Source organism: Zonotrichia albicollis, chromosome 34 (genome assembly GCF_047830755.1).
Source record: "Zonotrichia albicollis isolate bZonAlb1 chromosome 34, bZonAlb1.hap1, whole genome shotgun sequence".
Classification (NCBI taxonomy): Eukaryota; Metazoa; Chordata; class Aves; order Passeriformes; family Passerellidae; genus Zonotrichia; species Zonotrichia albicollis.
In genome coordinates this window covers 203,355-224,231 of record NC_133852.1, presented here as the reverse complement: position 1 = coordinate 224,231, position 20,877 = coordinate 203,355, and the positions used below count along the sequence as shown (strand labels likewise).

At 60.1% G+C, this 20,877-nt stretch overlaps 1 protein-coding gene across 3 annotated transcripts; it reads left to right on the top strand.

The window, feature by feature from the left end:
* Positions 1-6,277: 6,277 nt before the first annotated feature.
* SYN1 (synapsin I) lies at positions 6,278-20,527 on the top strand. Of its 3 annotated transcripts, XM_074531008.1 has the most exons (14): positions 6,279-6,496; positions 8,096-8,153; positions 9,254-9,337; positions 11,930-12,083; positions 13,251-13,340; positions 14,111-14,173; positions 15,445-15,587; positions 16,634-16,702; positions 17,181-17,283; positions 18,655-18,792; positions 18,881-18,944; positions 19,300-19,738; positions 19,769-20,128; positions 20,240-20,527. In XM_074531008.1, exons 6-14 carry the CDS (start codon positions 14,132-14,134, stop codon positions 20,313-20,315), a joined length of 1,434 nt encoding a protein of 477 aa, XP_074387109.1. In that variant the 5' UTR covers positions 6,279-6,496; positions 8,096-8,153; positions 9,254-9,337; positions 11,930-12,083; positions 13,251-13,340; positions 14,111-14,131; the 3' UTR covers positions 20,316-20,527. The 3 variants fall into 3 exon arrangements, with proteins under 3 accessions (XP_074387108.1, XP_074387109.1, XP_074387107.1); XM_074531007.1 differs by having other exon boundaries at positions 6,278-6,496; positions 9,159-9,337; positions 19,300-20,128; XM_074531006.1 differs by having other exon boundaries at positions 19,300-20,128.
* The last annotated feature ends 350 nt before the right edge of the window (positions 20,528-20,877 follow it).

Below are 20,877 nucleotides of genomic sequence, written 5' to 3'. Positions count from 1 at the left end.
TCAAAGAAAAGGAGGAAAAAAAAGGAAATGGAAAGGAAAATATAAAAGGGAAAATAAAAGCAAAAAAAAGAGAAAAACTATAGAGAAAAAGGAAAGGAGAAGGAAAAAGGAGAAGAGGAAAAGAGAAAAAGGGAAAGGGAAAAAGAAAAGGGAAAAAGGGAAAAAGGGAAAAAGGGAAAAAGGAAAAGGGAGAAAGGAAAAGGGAAAGGAGCTCCCAGCTTCTGTTCTGTCCCTGCTGTCCCCTGCTTTGCCCTGAAGTGTCCCTTGGGCTGTCCCTGCACTGTCCCTGCTGTCCCCTGACTGTCCCCACTGTCCCCATCCCCTCTGACCCCCATTTCTCCCCCCAGCCCTGGTGCTCTGGGGTCCCTGCACTGTCCCTGCTGTTCCCAGGCTGTCCCCACTGTCCCCCTCCCCACTGACCCCTCTCTCCCCCCAGCCCCGGTGCATTGGGGTCCCTGCACTGTCCCCAGGCTGTCCCCTGGATGTCCCCGCTGTCCCTGCTGTCCCAGGCTGTCCCTAGGCTGTCCCCATCCCCAATGACCCCCCTCACCCCCAGCCCCGGTGCTCTGGGGTCCCTTCACTGTCCCTGCTGTCCCCTCACTGTCCCCGCTGTCCCCATCCCCTCTGACCCCCCTCTCTCCCCCCAGCCCCAGTGCTCTGGGGTCCCTGCCTGTCCCTGCACTGTCCTCTCACTGTCCCTGCTGTTCCCTGGCTGTCCCTGCACTGTCCCCTCACTGTCCCTGCTGTCCCCTCACTGTCCCCGCTGTCCCCTCACTGTCCCCGCTGTCCCCATCCCCACTGACCCCCATTTCTCCCCCAGCCCGGTGCTCTGGGGTCCCTGCACTGTCCCCTCACTGTCCCCACTGTCCCATCCCCTCTGACCCCCATGTCTCCCCCAGCCCCGGTGCTCTGGGTCCCTGGGGTCCCTGGAGCCCGTGCCAGCGGCACTGGGGTGACATCAGGTGCGTGAAGGCCGCGGGGCAGCAGAAACGGACGCGGAGTGCGAGGGGCACAGCCCGGGCGGCGCCGCCTGCCCCACGGAGCGGGGCGGGTCCATCGAGGTGCGCGCCTGCTACAACGTCCAGAACTGCTTCTGTGAGTGCCCCATAGCGCCCCATAGCGCCCCATAGCGCCCCATAGCGCCCTATAGATCCAGGGATAGCCCCAGAGCACCCATAGATCCAGGGATAGCCCCAGAGCACCCCAGAGCACCCCCATAGCACCCCATAGCACTCCAGATCTGCCCCACGGACCGGAGCGGATCCATCGAGGTGCGCGCCTGCTACAGCGTCCAGAACTGCATCTGTGAGTGCCCCATAGCGCCCCATAGATCCTGGGATAGCACCCAGAGCACCCCATAGATCCTGGGATAGCCCCATAGCACCCCATAGATCCTGGGGGGATCCCATAGCACCCCATAGCGCCCTATAGATCCAGGGATAGCCCCATAGCACCCCATAGCGCCCCATAGATCCTAGGATAGCACCATAGCACCCCATAGCGCCCCATAGATCCTGGGATAGCCCCCATAGCACCCCATAGATCCTGGGGGGATCCCATAGCACCCTTAGCGCCCTATAGATCTAGGGATAGCCCCACAGCACCCCATAGCGCCCATAGATCCTGGGGGATCCCACAGCACCCCATAGCGCCCTATAGATCCAGGGATAGCCCCATAGCACCCCATAGATCCTGGGGGATCCCATAGCACCCCATAGAGCCCCATAGATCCTGGGGGATCCCATAGCACCCCATAGCGCCCTATAGATCTAGGGATAGCCCCATAGCACCCCATAGCTACCCCATAGATCCTGGGATAGCCCCATAGCACCCCATAGATCCTGGGATAGCCCCATAGCACCCCATAGATCCTGGGGGGATCCCATAGCACCCCATAGCACCCCATAGATCCTAGGATAGCCCCATAGCACCCCATAGTGCCCCATAGATCCTGGGGGGAACCCCATAGCACCCCAGGGCACCCCAGAACTGCCCCATAGATCCAGGGATAGCCCCATAGCACCCCATAGCTACCCCATAGATCCTGGGATATCTCCAGAGCTGCCCCATGGAATGGGGTGGAGACCCAGAACTGCCCCATAGATCCTGGGGGAGCTCCAGAGCTGCCCTATAGATCTGGGGGGAGCCCCAAAACCACCTCAGAACTGCCCCATAGATCCCCATAACAGCCCAGAACTGCCCATAGATCCTGCAGGAACTTACAGCACTCCAGAGCAGCCCACAGATCTTGGGGGAGCCCCATAGCACCCCCGGGGCTGCCCATAGATGGTGTTGGGACCCCCTAGAGCTGCCCTATAGGTCCTGGGGGAGCCCAAAACCTCCTCAGAGCTGCCCCATAGATCCGAGGGGAGCCCCAAAACCTCCTCAGAGCTGCCCCATAGATGCGAGGGGAGCCCCAAAACCTCCTCAGAGCTGCCCCACAAATCGTGTGGGACCCTCTAGAGCTGCCCCATAGATTGTGGGGAAGCCCCAAAACCTCCCCAGAGCTGCCCCATAGATCCTGGGGGAACCTCTAGGGACCCCATGGGCGCTGTGGGGCGGGGGTGACGCCCCCTGTGCCCCCCCAGTGAACGGGAGCTGGTCAGACTGGAGCCCCTGGGGGCTCTGCACCCCCCCATGTGGGGCCAGCCCCACACGGAGCCGCAGCCGCGAGTGCCGGCCCAGCCTGCCCGACTACCCGTGAGTGGGGGATCTATGGGGCTGGGGGCATTTATGGGGCTGGGGGGGATCTATGGGGCTGGGGGGCATTTATGGGGCTGGGGGCATTATGGGGCTGGGGGGGATCTATGGGGCTGGGGGGGGGATCTATGGGGCTGGGAGGCATTTATGGGGCTGGGGGGATCTATGGGGCTGGGGGGATCTATGGGGCTGGGGGCTTTATGGGCTGGGGGGGATCTATGGGGCTGGGGGATCTATGGGGCTGGGGGGATCTATGGGGCTGGGGGGCATTTATGGGGCTGGGGGGATCTATGGGGCTGGGGGGATCTGTGGGGCTGGGGGATCTATGGGGCTGGGGGGCATTTATGGGGCTGGGGGGGATCTATGGGGCTGGGGGGGATCTATGGGGCTGGGGGCATTTATGGGGCTGGGGGGATCTATGGGGCTGGGGGGCATTTGTGGGGCTGGGGGCATTTATGGTGCTGGGGGGGATCTATGGGGCTGGGGGCATTTATGGGGCTGGGGGCATTTATGGGGCTGGGGGGGATCTATGGGGCTGGGGGTATCTATGGGGCTGGGGGCATTTATGGGGCTGGGGGGTATCTATGGGGCTGGGGGGCATTTATGGGGCTGGGGGGCATTTATGGGGCTGGGGGGATCTATGGGGCTGGGGCATTTATGGGGCTGGGGGGCATTTATGGGGCTGGGGGGGATCTATGGGGCTGGGGGGGGATTTATGGGGCTGGGGGGATCTATGGGCTGGGGGGCATTTGTGGGGCTGGGGGCATTTATGGGGCTGGGGGGGATCTATGGGGCTGGGGGGGATCTCTGGGGCTGGGGGGATTTATGGGGCTGGGGATCTATGGGGCTGGGGGGCATTTATGGGGCTGGGGGGGATCTATGGAGCTGGGGGGCATTTATGGGGCTGGGGACATTTATGGGGCTGGGGGGGCATTTATGGGGCTGGGGGCATTTATGGGGCTGGGGGGATCTATGGGGCTGGGGGGCATTTATGGGGCTGGGGGGCATTTATGGGGCTGGGGGGGATCTATGGGGCTGTGGGTCTCTATGGGGCCAGGGGGTCTCTAAGAGATCTCTGGGGTCTCAGTGGGTCTGTGGGGTCTCTGTGGGTCTCTATGGGTCAGAGCTGACCCCATTGCCCCCCAGGCTCTCGGTGCCCCGCGTGGGCTCTGTGGGGCTCTATGGGGTTTGTAGGGTCTCTATGGGGCTCTATGGGGCTCTGTGGGGTCTCTCTGGGTCTCCATGGGTCAGAGCTGACCCCCGTTCCCCCCCAAGGCTCTCGGTGCCCTGCGTGGGCTCTATGGGGTCTCTATGGGGGTCTATGGGGTCTCCATGGGGCAGATCTGACCCGAATCCCCCCAATCTCCCCCAGTCTCTCAGTGCCCCACGTGGGCTCCCTGGGGTCTCTGTGGGGTCTATGGGGTCTCTATGGGGTCTCTATGGGGTCTCCATGGGTCAGAGCTGACCCCAATCCCCCCATTGCCCCCCCAGGCTCTCGGTGCCCCGCGTGGGCTCTATGGGGCTCTTTGGGGTCTCTATGGGGTCTCCATGGGTCAGAGCTGACCCCAATCCCCCCATTGCCCCCCCCAGGCTCTCGGTGCCCTGCGTGGGCTCTGTGGGGTCTATGGGGTTTGTAGGATCTCTTTGGGGTCTCTATGGGGTCTCCATGGGTCAGAGCTGACCCCCATTGCCCCCCCAGGCTCTCGGTGCCCCGCGTGGGCTCCCCGGTCTCGCCCCGGTCTCGTTCTGGGGCGCTCCCCGCGCGCTCTGCGCCCCCTCGAGGGGCAGCGGCAGGAAACGAAACGTGCAGGAACGTGCGGCCCTGCCCCCACCCGACGGTAACGGGGGCGTGGGGGAACCGGGGGGGGGGGGATGGAGAGGAGTGGGGGAGGGGCGGGGAACACCCCCAAAAGAGGGGGAGGGGCAGAGGAATCCCAGGTGGGGGGAGGGGCAAAGGGAATCCCTGGTGGGGGGAGGGGCAAAGGGAATCCCTGGTGGGGGGAGGGGCAAAGGGAATCCCTGATGGGGGAGGGGCACATGGGAATCCCCAGGTGGGGGAAGGGCAGATGGGAGGAGAGTGGGGGAGGGGCGGGGAAGACCCCCAAAAGGGAGGAGGGGCAGGGAATCCCTCGGAGGGGGAGGGGCAGGGAATCCTTGGAGGGGGAGGGGCAGGGGAAATACCCCAAGAGGGGGAGGGCAGGGGGATTCCGTGAGGGGGGGGGGGCAGGGCAATGGGGAGTCCCTGGGGTGGGGGGAGGGGCAGGAGGGGGTCTCGGTGAGGGGGGAGGGGCAGAGGGAAATCCCTGGTGGGGGGGAGGGGCAATGAGGAATCCATTGTTGGGGAGGGGGATGTTGGTCCCGAGGGGGAGGGGCAGGAGGGGTCCATTGTTGGAGGGGGGGGAGGGGCAGGGTTCCCCCCCCCCTCCACTGACCCCCCCCCTTCCCTCCCCCCCCCCCAGAGGACGGAGCCTCTCGGTGACCTCGTGGGACCCCCCGGGACCCCAAACCCGCCCGGATTTACCCCAAAAACCCCCCCGGCCCTCCCCCAATAAAATCCCAGCATGGAAACGGCTCCGAGCGAGTGGGGGAGGGGCGGGCACGGGAGGGGGCGGGGCCGCGCGCAGATTTTCGACGATGACGTCACAGACCCCCCCACCGTGTCAGGCTCCGCCCCTTTCTGCAGAACCAGGGGTGTGGCTGATGTGACGTCACAGGGAACACACGCCCATCATCCACAGGGCGTGGTTGTGGGCGCGGCCGGAAGTGACGTGGGCGGGGCGGGGCCGCCCGGGGATGGTTTTGGGGAGGATTTTTGGGGGGGAATTTTTTGGGGGGAATTTTTTTGGGATTTTTTTTTGGGGGGGGAGGGGGGATTTTTGGGGAGGATTTTGGGGGGATGGCGCTCTAGAGGAAGATTTTGGGGGGATTTTTGGGGCCATTTTTAGGAGAATTTTGGGGTGAATTTTGGGGGGGGTTTGGAGCTCTAGGTGAGGATTTTTTTGGGGGGATTTTTTGGGGGGGCGCATCCTCAGAGCCCCCCGCCCTCCCTTCCCCCCCGGGACCCCCCGGCAGCGGCTCCGGCCCCGCCGCCCCTCCCCATCCCTTAGAGACCCCTCCCCTATTTCACCCCCTCCCCCATAAACCCCCTCCCCTATTGCCCTGCCCCCCCCCAAACCCCTAAACCCCCCCCTCGGGACCCCCAAATTCCCACAGGACCCCCCCCCCCCCCAGGTAAGTCCCAGGTGATCCTACAGGTGCGACCCCTCCCCAGGACCCCCCAAAATCCCTCAGGTGACCCAAATCCTCCCCAAGACCCCTCAGGTGACCCTCATGTGACCCCCCCCCCTCAGGTGAGTCCATCGTGTGTCCCCCCCCCAGGACCCCCCAAAACCCCCCCTAGGACCCCCCAAATCCCCCGCAAAACCCCCCCAGGACCCCCCCCCAAACCCTTCCAAGACCCCCCAAAAAACCCCCCAAAACCCCCCCTAGGACCCCCCAAAACCCCCCCAGGACCCCCCAAATTCCCCCAGGACCCCCCAAATTCCCCCAGGACCCCCCAAATCCCCCCCAGGACCCCCCCAGGACCCCCCAAATCCCTCCAGGACCCCCCAAAACCCCCCCAGGACCCCCCCAGGATGGATTTCCTGCGGCGCCGCCTCTCGGATGGGAATTTCCTGGCGGGGGGGGGCTGGGCGGAGACCCCCCCCCAGCTGGGGGAGGGGCGGGGAGACCCCCGCGGACCCCTCCCCCCACGGCGCCGCTGCTGCTCGTGATCGCCCCCCCCCGGCACGGACTGGTACGTACGGAGAGACCCCTCCCCAAATTACAGTCATGGGACCCCTCCAAAATTACAGTCATGGGACCCCCCCGCTCAAATTACAGTGATGGGGACGCCCCCAATTACAATAATGGGACCCCCTCCAAATCCTCCGTTCCTGGGACCCCCCCCAAAATTACAGTCATGGGACCCCCCCCCAAATTACAGTGATGGGACCCCCCCCCCAAATTACAGTCATGGGACCCCCCCCCAAATTACAGTGATGGGACCCCCCTCAGATTACAGTCCATGGATCCCCCCCAAAATCCCCCAGTCATGGAACCCCCCCCTCAGATTACAGTCATGGGACCCCCAACCCAAATTACAGTGATGGGACCCCCCCCTAAATTACAGTGATGGGACCCCCCCCCAAATTACAATAATGGGACCCCCCCCATATTACAGTGATGGGACCCCCCCTTCAAATTACAGTGATGGGACCCCCTCTCAAATTACAGTGACCCCCCCCAAAATCCCCCAGTCATGGAACGCCCCCCCCCCCCAGATTACAGTCATGGGACTCCCCCAAATTACAGTCATGGGACCCCCCCCCTAAATTACAGTGATGGGACCTCCCCAAATTACAATAATGGGACCCCCCCCCCAAATTACAATAATGGGACCCCCCCCCCCAAATTACAATAATGGGGACCCCCCCCAAAATCCCTCAGTCATGGGACCCCCCCCAAATTACAGTGATGGGACCCCCCCCCAATTTCCCCCGGTCATGGGACCCCCCCCTTAAATTCCAGTGATGGGGACGCCCCCAAAATCCCCCTCATGGAACCCCCACCCAAATTCCCGGTGATTGGACCCCCTCCCCAAATTCCCTTCTTAGGACCCCCCCCGTAAATTCCCAGTGATGGGACCCCCCCCTCCCCAAATTTCAGCCATAGGACCCCCCCTCAAATTCTCCCAGTCATGGAACCCCCCCACTAAATTCCAGTGATGGGACCCCCCCCCAAAATTCCCTTCCTGGGACCCCCCCCGAAATCCCAATAATGGGGACCCCCCCCCAAATTATAGTCATGGGACCACCCCCTAAATTACAATAGTGGAGACCCCTCCCCAAATTACAGTCATGGGGACCCCCTCAACTCCCTCCCTTCATAGGACCCCCTCCCCAAATTCCCAATAATGGGGAACCCCCCAATTCCCCCCTATGGGACCCCCCCGAAATCCTCCCCATTCTGGGACCCCCCCCCAAATTCCCCTCCTGGGACCCCTCCCCAATGCCCCCCCCCCCCACCCTGGGACCCCCAAATCTCCTTTGGGACCCCCCCAGTTCCAGTTTTTTTTTTGGGGGGGGGAGGGAATTTGGGGAGGGGTCTCAGATTGGGTGGATTTAAATTTTAGGGAGGGGGGTCTCAGATTTTTGGGGGGGGGGTCTCAGATTTTTGGGGGGATTCAGATTTTGGGGGGTGGGTTTCAGTTTTTGGGGGGGGGATCTCAAATTTTTGGGGCCACCTGTGGAGTCTTAATTTGGGTGGGGGGTGTTGGGGATTAATTTGGGGGTAGGGGATGGGAATTTGGGGAATTTTGGGGGGGATCTCTCCAATTTTGGGGTCCCCCCCCCAGGGTGAAACCCTTCAAGGGCAAATCCGTGCACGGGGACGTGGAGCTGAGAGTGGAGCAGGTGAGTTTTGGGGACCCCCCCCCTTTAAATTTTGGGGTCCCCCCCTAAAAATTCGGGACCTCCCCTCTCTGATTTTGGGACCCCCTTAAAAAAATTTTGGGGTGTCTCAAAAAAAATTTGGGGTCGCCCCCGGATTTTAATGCACCAAATTTGGGGTCACCCCTAAAATTTGGGGGTCTTTCGATGCTTTGAGGTCCCCAAATTTTGGGGTCCCGGGTTGGTTTTGGAGGGGTGATCCTGTGAGATTTTGGGGGTTCTGCATTTGAGATTTCCCTGGATTTTGGGGCCTGGCCCAAATTTTGGGGTGCTCTGAATCTCCCATCCCTCCCCAGTTTTGGGGTTCAGGTTTGGGGAGGATTTGGGGTTCCTGAGAGAAATTTTGGGTCCTCGGAGGGAAATTTTGAGACCCCTTAAGTGAAACTTTGGGGTTCCCCAAAATCTTGTCTCAATTCAAACATTTTTGGGGTCCCCAAAAAGAATTTTAGGGTCCTTTAAGGGAAATTTTGGGATGCCCCAAAATCTTTTCTTATTTCACTCAATTCAAAGTTTTTTGGGGTCCCCAAAAGAAATTTTAGGGTCCTTTAAGGGAAATTTTGGGATGCCCCAAAATCTTTTCTTATTTCACTCAATTCAAAGTTTTTTGGGGTCCCCAAAAGAAATTTTAGGGTCCTTTAAGGGAAACTTTGGGGTGCCCCAAAATCCTAATTCAAAGATTTTTGGGCTCCCTTAAAGGAAATTTTGGGATGCCCCAAAATCTTTTCTTATTTCACTCCATTTAAAGATTTTTTTGGGTTCTCTGGAGATTTTGGGGGTCTGGCTTCTTAAACCCTCCAATTCCTCCATACAATTTGGGGGTTCAGGACAAATTCTGAGGGAGAACAACCAAAATTTTAGGGTGCGGGGTGTGGGGGGGGCCCTCCTAAATTTCAGCGAATATTGAACCCTTTTTTGTGAGTTTTTTCCTAAAAATCTCTTTTTTTTAACCCGATCTGGGGCCCTGGCCAGGTTTGGGGCGGGGCTGAGGGGTCCCAGGGAGGTTTTTAGGGGGGCTCCCGGCGGTTTTTGGGGTGTCCCCCCCCCTGGATTTTGGGGTCCCCCAGGCCCAGTTCTCGGAGCTCTCCTTGGCCGCCTCCACGCACGGCGCCCTCAGCGTCAGCATCGACCCCCGCCCGGGGCGGCTCCAGGTACGGAAAAGGGACCCCCCCAAAATTTGGGGTGGAATTTGGGGTCCCCCTCTTATTAATTTTGGGGTTCTTTCCTCATTTTTCGGGGCTGAATTTGGTGATTCTTGCTGAATTTGGGGGTTCTTCCTTAATTTTGGGGCTGAATTTGGGGTCCCTTTAATTCTTTTGGGGTGGATTTGGGATGTCCTCCTTAATTTGGGGCTGAATTTGGGGTTCCTTCCTTAATTTCGGGGCTGAATTTGGTGATTCTTGCTGAATTTGGGGCTGAATTTGGGGGTTCTTCCTTAATTTGGGGCTGAATTTGGGGTTCCTTTCTTAATTTGGGGCTGAATTTGGGGTCCCCTTCTCCAATTTGGGGTCCCTTTACTTCTTTTGGGGTGGAATTTGGGGTCCCCTCTTATTAATTTTGGGGTTCCTTCCTCATTTTCGGGGCTGAATTTGGTGATTCTTGCTGAATTTGGGGTCCCTTTACTTCTTTTGGGGTGGAATTTGGGGTTCCTTCCTTAATTTGGGGCTGAATTTGGTGATTCTTCCTTAATTTGGGGCTGAATTTGGGATCCCTTTACTTATTTTGGGGTGGAATTTGGGGTCCCCCCTCTTATTCATTTTGGGGTTTCGTCCTCATTTTCGGCGCTGAATTTGGTGATTCTTGCTGAATTTGGGGCTGAATTTGGGGGTTCTTCCTTAATTTTGGGGCTGAATTTGGTGATTCTTGCTGAATTTGGGGCTGAATTTGGGGTCCCTTTACTTATTTTGGGGTGGATTTGGGATGCCCTCCTTAATTTGGGGCTTTTTCCTTAATTTTGGGGTTGAATTTGGGGTTCCCTTTCTTAATTTGGGGCTGAATTTGGGGTCCCCTTCTCCAATTTGGGGTCCCTTTACTTCTTTTGGGGTGGATTTGGGGTCCCCTCCTTTATTTGGGGTTCCTTCCTTAATTTGGGGCTGAATTTGGGGGTTCTTCCTGAATTTTGGGGCTGAATTTGGGGGTCCCCTTCTCCAATTTGGGGTCCCTTTACTTAATTTTGGGGCTGAATTTGGCGATTCTTCCTTAATTTAGGGCTGAATTTGGGGTCTCTTTACTTATTTTGGGGTGGAATTTGGGGTCCCCCTCTTATTAATTTTGGGGTTTCGTCCTCATTTTCGGCGCTGAATTTGGTGATTCTTGCTGAATTTGGGGCTGAATTTGGGGTCCCCTTCTCCAATTTGGGGTCCCTTTACTTCTTTTGGAGTGGATTTGGGATGCCCTCCTTAATTTGGGGCTGAATTTGGGGTTCCTTCCTTAATTTTGGGGCTGAATTTGGGATCCCTTTCTTTATTTGGGGCTGAATTTGGGGTCCACTCTTTCTTTTGGGGTGGAATTTGGGGTCCCCTCCTTAATTTGGGGGTTCTCACCTCCTATTTGGGGCTGAATCTGGGGTTCCTTCCTTAATTTTGGGGCTGAATTTGGGGGTTCTCACCTCCTATTTGGCTGAATTTGGGGTTCCTTCTTTAATTTGGGGCTGAATTTGGGGTCCCCTTCTCCAATTTGGGGTCCCTTTACTTCTTTTGAGGTGGATTTGGGATGCCCTCCTTTATTTGGGGCTGAATTTGGGGGTTCTTCCTTAATTTTGGGGCTGAATTTGGTGATTCTTGCTGAATTTGGGGCTGAATTTGGGGTCCCTTTACTTATTTTGGGGTGGAATTTGGGATGCCCTCCTTAATTTGGGGCTTTTTCCTTAATTTTGGGGCTGAATTTGGAGTCCCCTCCTTAATTTTGGGGCTGAATTTGGGGTCCCTTCTCCAATTTGGGGTCCCTTTACTTCTTTTGGGTGGATTTGGGATGCCCTCCTTTATTTGGGGCCGAATTTGGGTTCCTTCCTTAATTTGGGGCTGAATTTGGGGTTCCTTCCTTAATTTGGGGCCGAATTTGGGATCCCCCCCGTCAATTTTGGGGCTGAATTTTGGTCCCTCTACTTTTTGGGGTGGAGTTTGGGGTCCCCTCCTTAATTTTGGGCTGAATTTAAGGTCCCCTTTTCCTTTTTGGGGCTGAAATTTGGGGTTCCCTCCTCAATTTTGGGGTTCCTTCCTTATTTTTGGGGCTGAATTTGAGGGTTCTTCCTGAATTTGGGGCTGAATTTGGGGTTCCCTTCTTTTTGGGGTGGATTTGGGGTTTCTTCCTTAATTTGGGGCTGAATTTGGGGTCCTCTATTTAATGCTGAATTTGGGGTTTTCCTCTCATTTTTGGGGCTGAATTTTGGGGTGCGGGGAGAGGATTTTCCCTTCAAATTCAGGGTGAAAAAACCAACATTTTAAGGGAAAAAAAAAATCTCATTTTTTGCACGGAGTTTTTTTTTTTTTTTTTTAATTTAATGAGATTTTCGGTTGAAATTTGAGGTGGGGATTTGGGGCATAAATTCCAAATTTTGGGGTGCGGGGAGAGGATTTTTTTCCCCTCAAATTTCGGGTAAAAACCCCCAAAATTTCGGGAAAAACCTCACATTTTTCGCACGGATTTTTTTTTATTATTTTTTTAATTTTTTGTCATTTCGGTGTTTGTGATTCTGGGGGGATTTGGGGACCCCCTGACCCCCCCCGTGTGTGTCCCCCCCCCAGGAAGGTGCGCCCCGATTTTGTGCTGGTGCGGGAGGAGCCCGAGGGCGGCGCGGGGGGCGCCCCCCGGCGGCTGCTGGTGGGATTGCACCTGGGGGGGGTCCCGGGCAGCGACCCCATCCCCGCCCTGTACGGCTTCAGCCACCAGCCCTGCCTGGTGAGCGACTGGGAGCACTGGGAGCGACTGGGAGGGACTGGGAACACTGGAGGGACTGGGGGCAGCTGGGAGGGGAACTGGGAGGGACTGGGAGGGGATTGGGAGTGAACTAGGATGGACTGGGAGCACTGGGAGGGACTGGGGGCAGCTGGGAGGGGCACTGGGAGGGCACTGGGAGGGGAACTGGGAGCACTGGGAGGGGCACTGGGATGGCACTGGGAGGAACTGGAGGAACTGGGAGGAACTGGGAGGGGAACTGGGAGCACTGGGAGGGACTGGGAGGGGATTGGAAGTGAACTAGGATGGACTGGGAGCACTGGGAGGGACTGGGGGCAGCTGGAAGGGGCACTGGGAGGGGAACTGGGAGCACTGGGAAGGGCACTGGGATGGCACTGGAGGAACTGGGAGGAACTGGGAGGGGAACTGGGAGCACTGGGAGGGACTGGGAGGGGTTTGGGAGCGAACTAGGATGGACTGGGAGCACTGGGAGGGGATTTGGGAGCACTGGGAGAGACTGAGAAGGACTGGGGGGAGATGGGAGGGACTGGGATGGACTGGGAGGGAGAACTGGGAGCAATGGGAGCGAGTGGAAGCGACTGGGAACACTGGAGGGGCACTGGGATGGCACTGGGAGGAACTGGGAGGGGAACTGGGAGGAACTGGGAGGGGCTGGGAGGGGCACTGGGATGGCACTGGAGGAACTGGGAGGAACTGGAGGGGAACTGGGAGCACTGGAGGTTTTTGGGGGACTGGGAGGGGATTGGAGGGGACTGGGATGGACTGGGAGTGACTGGAATGGATTGGGAGGGGATTTGGGGCACTGGGAGCGACTGAGAAGGACTGGGATGGACTGGGAGGGAGAACTGGGAGCAATGGGAGGGATTTGGGGGGCACTGGGAGGGACTGGGAGCACTGGGATGGGATTGGGGGGCACTGGGAGCGACTGGGAGGAGATTGGGAGGAGGAATGGGGGGACTGGGAGGGACTGGGAATGACTGGGAGGGGCACTGGGAGCACTGGGATGGATTGGGGGGGGCACTGGGAGCGACTGGGAGGGGATCTGGGGACACTGGGATGGATTGGGAGGCACTGGGGGTGATACTGGGTCAGACTGGGAGCACTGGGCAGGGCTCTCGGCCGGCCCCTGACATTCCCAGTTGCTCCCAGTTTGCCCAGTTGGCTCGGCTGCAGCGGGAACTGGGCCATGAGGCATTTCCACTGGTGCCCCAGCGCTTCTGCAACCGGCCCCGGGGACTGGTGAGCACTGGGAGCACTGGGAGGGACTGGGAGGAAACTGGGAGGGACTGGGGGGAACTGGGAGGGACTGGGAGGGACTGGGAATGGTGTTATTGGTCTCCAGCTGGTGTCACTGGTGTCACTGGTGTCACTGGTCTCTAACTGGTGTCTAACTGGTGTCACTGGTGTCACTGGTGTCACTGGTGTCTAACTGGTGTCACTGGTCACCAACTGGTGTCACTGGTCTCTAACTGGTGTCACTGGTCTCCAACTGGTGTCTAACTGGTGTCTAACTGGTGTCACTGGTCTCTAACTGGTGTCACTGGTGTCACTGGTGTCTAACTGGTGTCACTGGTGTCTAACTGGTGTCTAACTGGTGTCACTGGTGTCTAACTGGTGTCACTGCTGTCACTGGTGCACTGCTGTCACTGGTCTCTAACTGGTGTCACTGGTGTCTAACTGGTGTCACTGGTGTCACTGGTGTCACTGGTCTCCAACTGGTGTCACTGGTGTCACTGGTCTCTAACTGGTGTCTAACTGGTGTCACTGGTGTCACTGGTGTCTAACTGGTGTCACTGTGTCCAACTGGTGTCACTGGTGTCACTGGTGTCTACTGGTGTCACTGGTCTCTAACTGGTGTCACTGGTGTCACTGCTGTCACTGGTCTCTAACTGGTGTCACTGGTGTCTAACTGGTGTCACTGGTGTCACTGGTGTCACTGGTCTCTAACTGGTGTCACTGGTGTCACTGGTGTCTAAACTGGTCTCTAACTGTGTCACTGGTGTCCCCAGCTCACCGCCCCCACCTTCCCCATGACGGTGACGCTCAGCCCCGCCCCCGCTGGGGTGGGACAGGTGAGTGGGGCGGGGCCTGGGGTGGGCGTGGTCTGAGGTGGGTGTGGCCTGAGATGGGCATGGATCTCTGTGGGTGTGGCTTAATATGGCGTGGCCAACAGGGTGTGGTTCAATGTGGGTGTGGCCAGCAGGGCGTGGCTGTGGCTCAATGTGGGTGTGGTTAAATGTGGGTGTGGCCAGCAGGGCGTGGCTGTGGCTCAATGTGGGTGTGGCTCAATGTGTCTCCCCTCAGCTGTCCCTCACCTGTCCCACCAATCTCACCTGTCCCCACCTGTCCCCTCACCCTTCCCATGTGTCCCCACCTGTCTCAGCTGTCCCTCAATGGTCCCATCAATCCAACTGTGCCACCAATCTCACCTGTCCCCTCTGTCCCTCACCTGTCCAGGTGCACGTGGGCTCCCTGCAGGTGCTTGTCCCCATGTCACCTGTCCCTCTCTCACCTGTTCCTCTCTCACCTGTCCCTTAACTGTCCCAGGTGCACGTGGGCTCCCCGCAGGTGCTGTCACCTGTCCGTCACCTGTCCCTGTCTCACCTGTCCCTCACCTGTCCCTCTCTCACCTGTCCCTCACCTGTCACTCCCTCACCTGTCACTCTCTCACCTGTCCCTCTCTCACCTGTCCAGGTGCACATGGGCTCCCTGCAGGTGCTCTCCCCATGTCACCTGTCCCTCTCTCACCTGTCCCTCACCTGTCCCTCACCTGTCCCTCTCTCACCTGTCCCTCTCTAAACTGTCCCTCTCTCACCTGTCCCTCACCTGTCCCTTACCTGTCCCTTACCTGTCCAGGTGCACGTGGGCTCCCTGCAGGTGCTGTCCCCTGTCCCTCACCTGTCCCTGTCTCACCTGTCCCTCACCTGTCCCTCTCTAAACTGTCCCTCACCTGTCCCTGTCTCACCTGTCCCTCACCTGTCACTCTCTCACCTGTCCCTTACCTGTCCAGGTGCGCGTGGGCTCCCTGCAGGTGCTCTCCCCATGTCACCTGTCCCTGTCTCACCTGTCTCCTCACCTGTCCCTTACCTGTCCCTCACCTGTCCCCATGTCACCTGTCCCTCTCTCACCTGTCCCTCTCTCACCTGTCCCTTAACTGTCCCAGGTGCACGTGGGCTCCCCGCAGGTGCTGTCACCTGTCCGTCACCTGTCCCTCTCTCACCTGTCCCTTACCTGTCCCTCACCTGTCCCTCACCTGTCCCTCTCTCACCTGTCCCTCTCTCACCTGTCCCTCTCTCACCTGTCTCTCACCTGTCTCTCACCTGTCCCTCTCTCACCTGTCCAGGTGCGCGTGGGCTCCCCGCAGGTGCTCGGTGCCGTGGCCGCCGCCATGGGTGGGGCCCGGGCGGGGGCGCTGCTGCGGGGGGGCCCCGTGGGAACCGAGAAACTGCGGGTGCAGAGGATCGGGGACCAGTACAGGGCCCTGCGGTGAGACTGGGGAAACTGGGGAAACTGGGAGGGACTGGGAAGGACTGGGATGGACTGGGATGGACTGGGAATGGGACTGGGATGGACTGGGAGCACTGGGAATGGGACTGGGATGGACTGGGGGAACTGGGATGGACTGGGAATGGGATTTGGAACACTGGGGGGACCAGTACAGGGCCCTGCGGTGAGACTGGGGAAACTGGGGGGACTGGGAATGGGACTGGGATGGACTGGGAGCACTGAGAATGGGACTGGGATGGACTGGGAGCACTGGGAATGGGACTGGGATGGACTGAGGGAGACTGGGATGGACTGGGAGCACTGGGAATGGGACTGGGAATGGGATTGGGAACACTGGGGGGACCAGTACAGAGCACTGGGGTGAGACTGGGGAAACTGGGAGGCACTGGGATAGACTGGGAGCACTGGGAATGGGACTGGGATGGACTGAGGGGGACTGTGGGAACTGGGAATGGGACTGGGAGGGGATTGGGAGGACTGGGAGGGACTGGGATGGACTGGGAGCACTGGGAATGGGACTGGGGGCACTGGGGGAACTGGGAACACTGGGGGGACCAGTACAGAGCGCTGTGGTGAGACTGGGAGGACTGGGAGGGACTGGGATGGACTGGGAATGGGACTGGGGAGACCAGTACCGGGCCCTGTAGTGAGACTGGGGGAACTGGGAACACTGGGAATGGGACTGGGATAGACTGGGGGGACTGGGGGGGCATTGGGGGAAATTGGGAGCACTGGGAGGTACTGGGGGGGACCGGGAGGGAACTGGGATAGACTGGGACCAACTGTGACGAAATGGAAGGGACTGGGAGGGTTCGACTGGGGGCGCGGCTACCATGGGAGGCGTGGCTTTGTTCTGAGGGTGGGGCCTGGGTGGGCGTGGCTGAGGATATGGGGGCAGGGCCTGATGTGCTCTGGGGTGGGGTCTGCAGGAATGGGCGGGGCCTCAGCCGGGGGGGCGTGGTCTGTGAAGGGGCGTGGCCTGTGGCAGTGGGGGCGGGGCCCAGCTGACCCCGGTGTCTCCCCAGGTGGTCCCTGGGGGGCGGGGACACGGCGGGGGAGGGGCCGCAGGTGGAGCCGGTCGCGCTCAGCCCCAGGTGAGTGCGAGGGGGCGGGGCTAAAAGGGGCGTGGCTTTGGGGCGGGGCTTAGGTGGGGGTGGGGCAGCAATGAGGCAGGGCTAAGAGAGAAGGGGCGTGGTTATGCAGCGGGAGTGGGGCTTTAAAGAAAGGGGTGTGGCTATGCATGGAGGGGTGTGGCTATAAGAAAAGGGGTGTGGCTATGCAGGAAGGGGGTGGGGCTGGCATGAAGGGGTGTGGCTAGGAGAGAAGGGGCAGGGCTATGCAGGGAAGTGCAGGGTTATTACAGGAGGGTTGGGGCTATGTGGGAAGGGGCGTGGCTTAGATGGGTGTGGCCATCAAAAGGGGTGTGACCAGTGGGGTTTTTTTGGTGGGCGTGGCCATTCAGAAAGGGGTGGGGCTTTGGGTAGCGCTCTGTCCAGCCTGAGGGGCTGTGGGCAAGCGGAGGGGGTGTGGCCACAGCGGTGGGCGTGGCCGCTGAGCCCCGCCCCTCGGCAGGCACCGGGCCTGGGTTGACGCCTGCGCTGGCCTCTTCGGGGGCGTCGACATCTGCGGGGTGGAGGCGCTGAGGGGCCCCGACGGGCAGGAGCAGATCGTGCAGGTACCCACAACACCTGGGCATGGCTGGGCACACCTGAGATACACCTGGGCATGGCTTGGACACGCCTGAGATACACCTGGGCATGGCTGGGCATACCTGAGATACACCTGGGCATGGCTGGGACACACCTGAGATACACCTGGGCATGGCTGGGCACACCTGGGCATGGCTGGGACATGCCTGAAATACACCTGGGCATGGCTGGGACACGCCTGAGATACAGCTGGGCATGGCTGGGCACACCTGGGCATGGCCGGGATATACCTGAGATACACCTGGGCATGGCTGGGACACACCTGAGATACACCTGGGCATGGCTGGGACACACCTGAGATACACCTGGGCATGGCTGGGCACACCTGGGCATGGCTGGGACATGCCTGAAATACACCTGGGCATGGCTGGGACACGTCTGAGATACACCTGGGCATGGCCTGGCACACCTGGGCATGGCTGGGACATGCCTGAGATACACCTGGGCATAGCTGGGCACACCTGGGCATGGCTGGGACACGCCTGAGATACACCTGGGCATGGCTGGGCACTCCTGGGGAATTCCTGGGCAACACCTGGGGAATACCTGGGCACAGCTGGGACATACCTGGGGAACACTTGGGCATACCTAGGGCACCTGGGGGACATCTGGGACACCTGGGGCATACCTGGACACACCTGGACACACCTGGGCCACAGCTGGGCACAAAGAGGGCTCCTGGGGGACACCTGGGGGACACCTGAGACACATGGGACACACCTGGGCACACCTGGGGGACAGCTTGGCACACCCGGGGCACAATTGGGGACAGGTGGGGGACACCTGGGCATATTTGGGGCACACCTGAGACACATGGGACACACCTGGGCACACCTGGGGGACAGCTTGGCACACCTGGGCACAGTTGGGGACAGGTGGGGGACACTTGGGCATATTTGGGGCACACCTGAGACATGCAGGGCACACCTGGGGGACACCTGAGACACATGGGACACACCTGGAGAACACCTGGGCACAGCTGGGACATAACCTGGAGGACACCTGGGCATACCTAGGGCACCTGGGGCACACCTGGACACACTGGGGCACACCTGGGTAACTCCTGGGACACACAGAGAGCACATCTGAGACACCTGGGGCATACATGAGCACAGCTGGGCACACCTGGGGCACACCTGGGGCACACCTGAGTCACCTATTCCCCGTTAAGCCCTGGTTCCCCCCGCCCTTGCACCTCTCCTGAGCACCTGCACCTCCCTCTGAGGGCTCCATCGCTCACCTGCCCCCTCCCTCACCTTCCCCCTACACCTGAGCCCCACCCACACCTGAGCCCCGCCCACCTGTGCCCACCTGTGCCCACCTGTGCCCACCTGCAGGTTCTGGGTTCCTGGCTGCCCCTGCTGGGCCCGGGCGCGGCCGAGGACCAGGCCCAGATCGTGGAGTTGGTGCTGGAGCGGATGAGGGAGGAGCTGCCCCGCCCCCGCAGCCCCTCCCCCGCCCGGCCACGCCCACAGGTAACCGCCCCTCCCCCCACTCCCCCCTCCAGGTGATTCCCGGACCACCCAAAATTGAATCCCCGCCCCCCATTTTTGTGCCCTGCAGGTGTCGGTGACATCGGGGACCCCCCGGCCGGGGACCCCCCCCCAGCAGAGACCCCAACCCCAGGGTGAGTGACCCCAAAAAATTTTGGGAGCCTCCAAAAATCCGGAATTTTGGGATTTATATCCTGAAATGTGAGGGATCTGCTTTTGCTCAAAAAGGGAAATTTTTCCGCAAAATGGGACTCAGAAAAATTGGAGGTTTCCCGGAACTCCTCCGGAAATTTGCCCTAAATCCTAAAATTCGCTACGTTTAAAATAATTCCTAAAATTTGTTCCTGACAGATAAATTTTGGGGAGCTGCTCTGTCCCCTGTGATACCCCAAATCTGCCACCACAGTCCCAAAATTGAGGAATTTTGCCCAAAATTGGGACCTTACCTGCCTCAAGCCCCGCCCCCTCACCTGTTTCTCTTCCCTCCAGGTGCTCCGCCTCCGTCTGGCCCCGCCCAGCCACGCCCCCAGCCGCAGGGGCAGCCACGCCCACAAATGGGCGGAGCTTCACCACGCCCTGCCCAGCCAGGCCCTGCTCAGCCACGAGGCCCCGCCCAGCCCCGCCCACTCGCTGCACAGCCCCGCCCCCAAACCCCAACGGCCACACCCCAGCCCCGCCCAACCTCCCCGCAGCCACGCCCACAAACCCCGCCCAGCCCGGCTCAGCCACGCCCACAAATCCCTCCCAGCTCCCCACAGCCACACCCGCACGCCCCGCCCACTTCGCAGCCCCGCCCACCTCTGGCTGCCTCGGCGCCTCAGCCACGCCCACCCAGCCCGCAGCCCCGCCCACAAGCCCCGCCCACATCCCCGCAGCCCCGCCCACAAATCTCTCCCACATCCCAACTCCGCCCTCAAGCCCCGCCCACCTCACAGCCCCGCCCTCAAGCCCCGCCCACCTCAGATCCTCAGCCCCGCCCACCCGGCCCGGCTGTGTCCCCCCAGCCAAGGCCACAAGCCCCACCCACTTCACAACCCCGCCCCCAAGCCCCGCCCACCTCAGCCCCTCAGCCCCGCCCCCAAGGTCCAGCTACCTCACCCCAGCCCCGCCCCCAAGCCCCACCCACCTCCCCCCAGCCCCGCCTCCAGCGCTCCCCATCCGTGCCCCAGCCCCGTCCCCAAGCCCCGCCCTCCTCCGCCACGCCCCGCCCCCCCGGCCCGCAGGCCCCACCCACCACGCGCCAGCCCCGCCCCCAGGCCCCGCCCATCGCCCCCAAACCCGTGCTTGCCCCCAAACCCGGCTCCGCCCCTCCCCCCAGGTAAGTCGGGGGGGGCTCTGGGGGGGGAGGGGGCTAAGCCCCGCCCCCTCGGGGGGGGGTAGAGGTGAGGCCGCGCCCCCTGGACCCCCCCTGAACCCCCAAATTCCGCAGCCCCGCCCCCGAGCAGGGCCCCCCCGAGAGCCTGCGGGCGCTGCGGCAGAGCTTCGCCAGCCTCTTCTCCGACTGAGCCCCCAAAACATGTGGGAGCCCCAAAATACCAACGGGGCACCCCAAAATATCAACGGAGCACCCCAAAAATCCCACTGAGGGTACCCCAAAACACACCTGGGAGGTCCCTCAAAAATACACCCAGGGAGCCCCAAAAACCTCCTGGGGAGCCCCAAAGTATCAATGGAGGAAATCCCAAAAACACACCTGTGGAGCCCCAAAATATCAACGGGGGAAATCCCAAAAACACACCTGTGGAGCCCCAAAATATCAATGGGGCACCCCAGAAATGCACCCAGGGGATATCCCAAAAAGACACCCGGGGGAGCCCCAAAATACCAACGGGGTTTCCCCAAAAACCTCCTTGGGACACCTCAAAAACTCACCCGGGGAGGGCCCCAAAATACCAACGGGGGTACCCCAAAATACCAACGGGAACACCCCAAAAATTTCACAGGGGACACCTCAAAAACACACCCAAGGGGTGCCCCAAAAACAGTCCCGGAGAGCCCCAAAATACCACTGGGGGTACCCCAAATATGCCGCCCAGGGTGCCTGAAAAACCTCCTGGGGACACACAA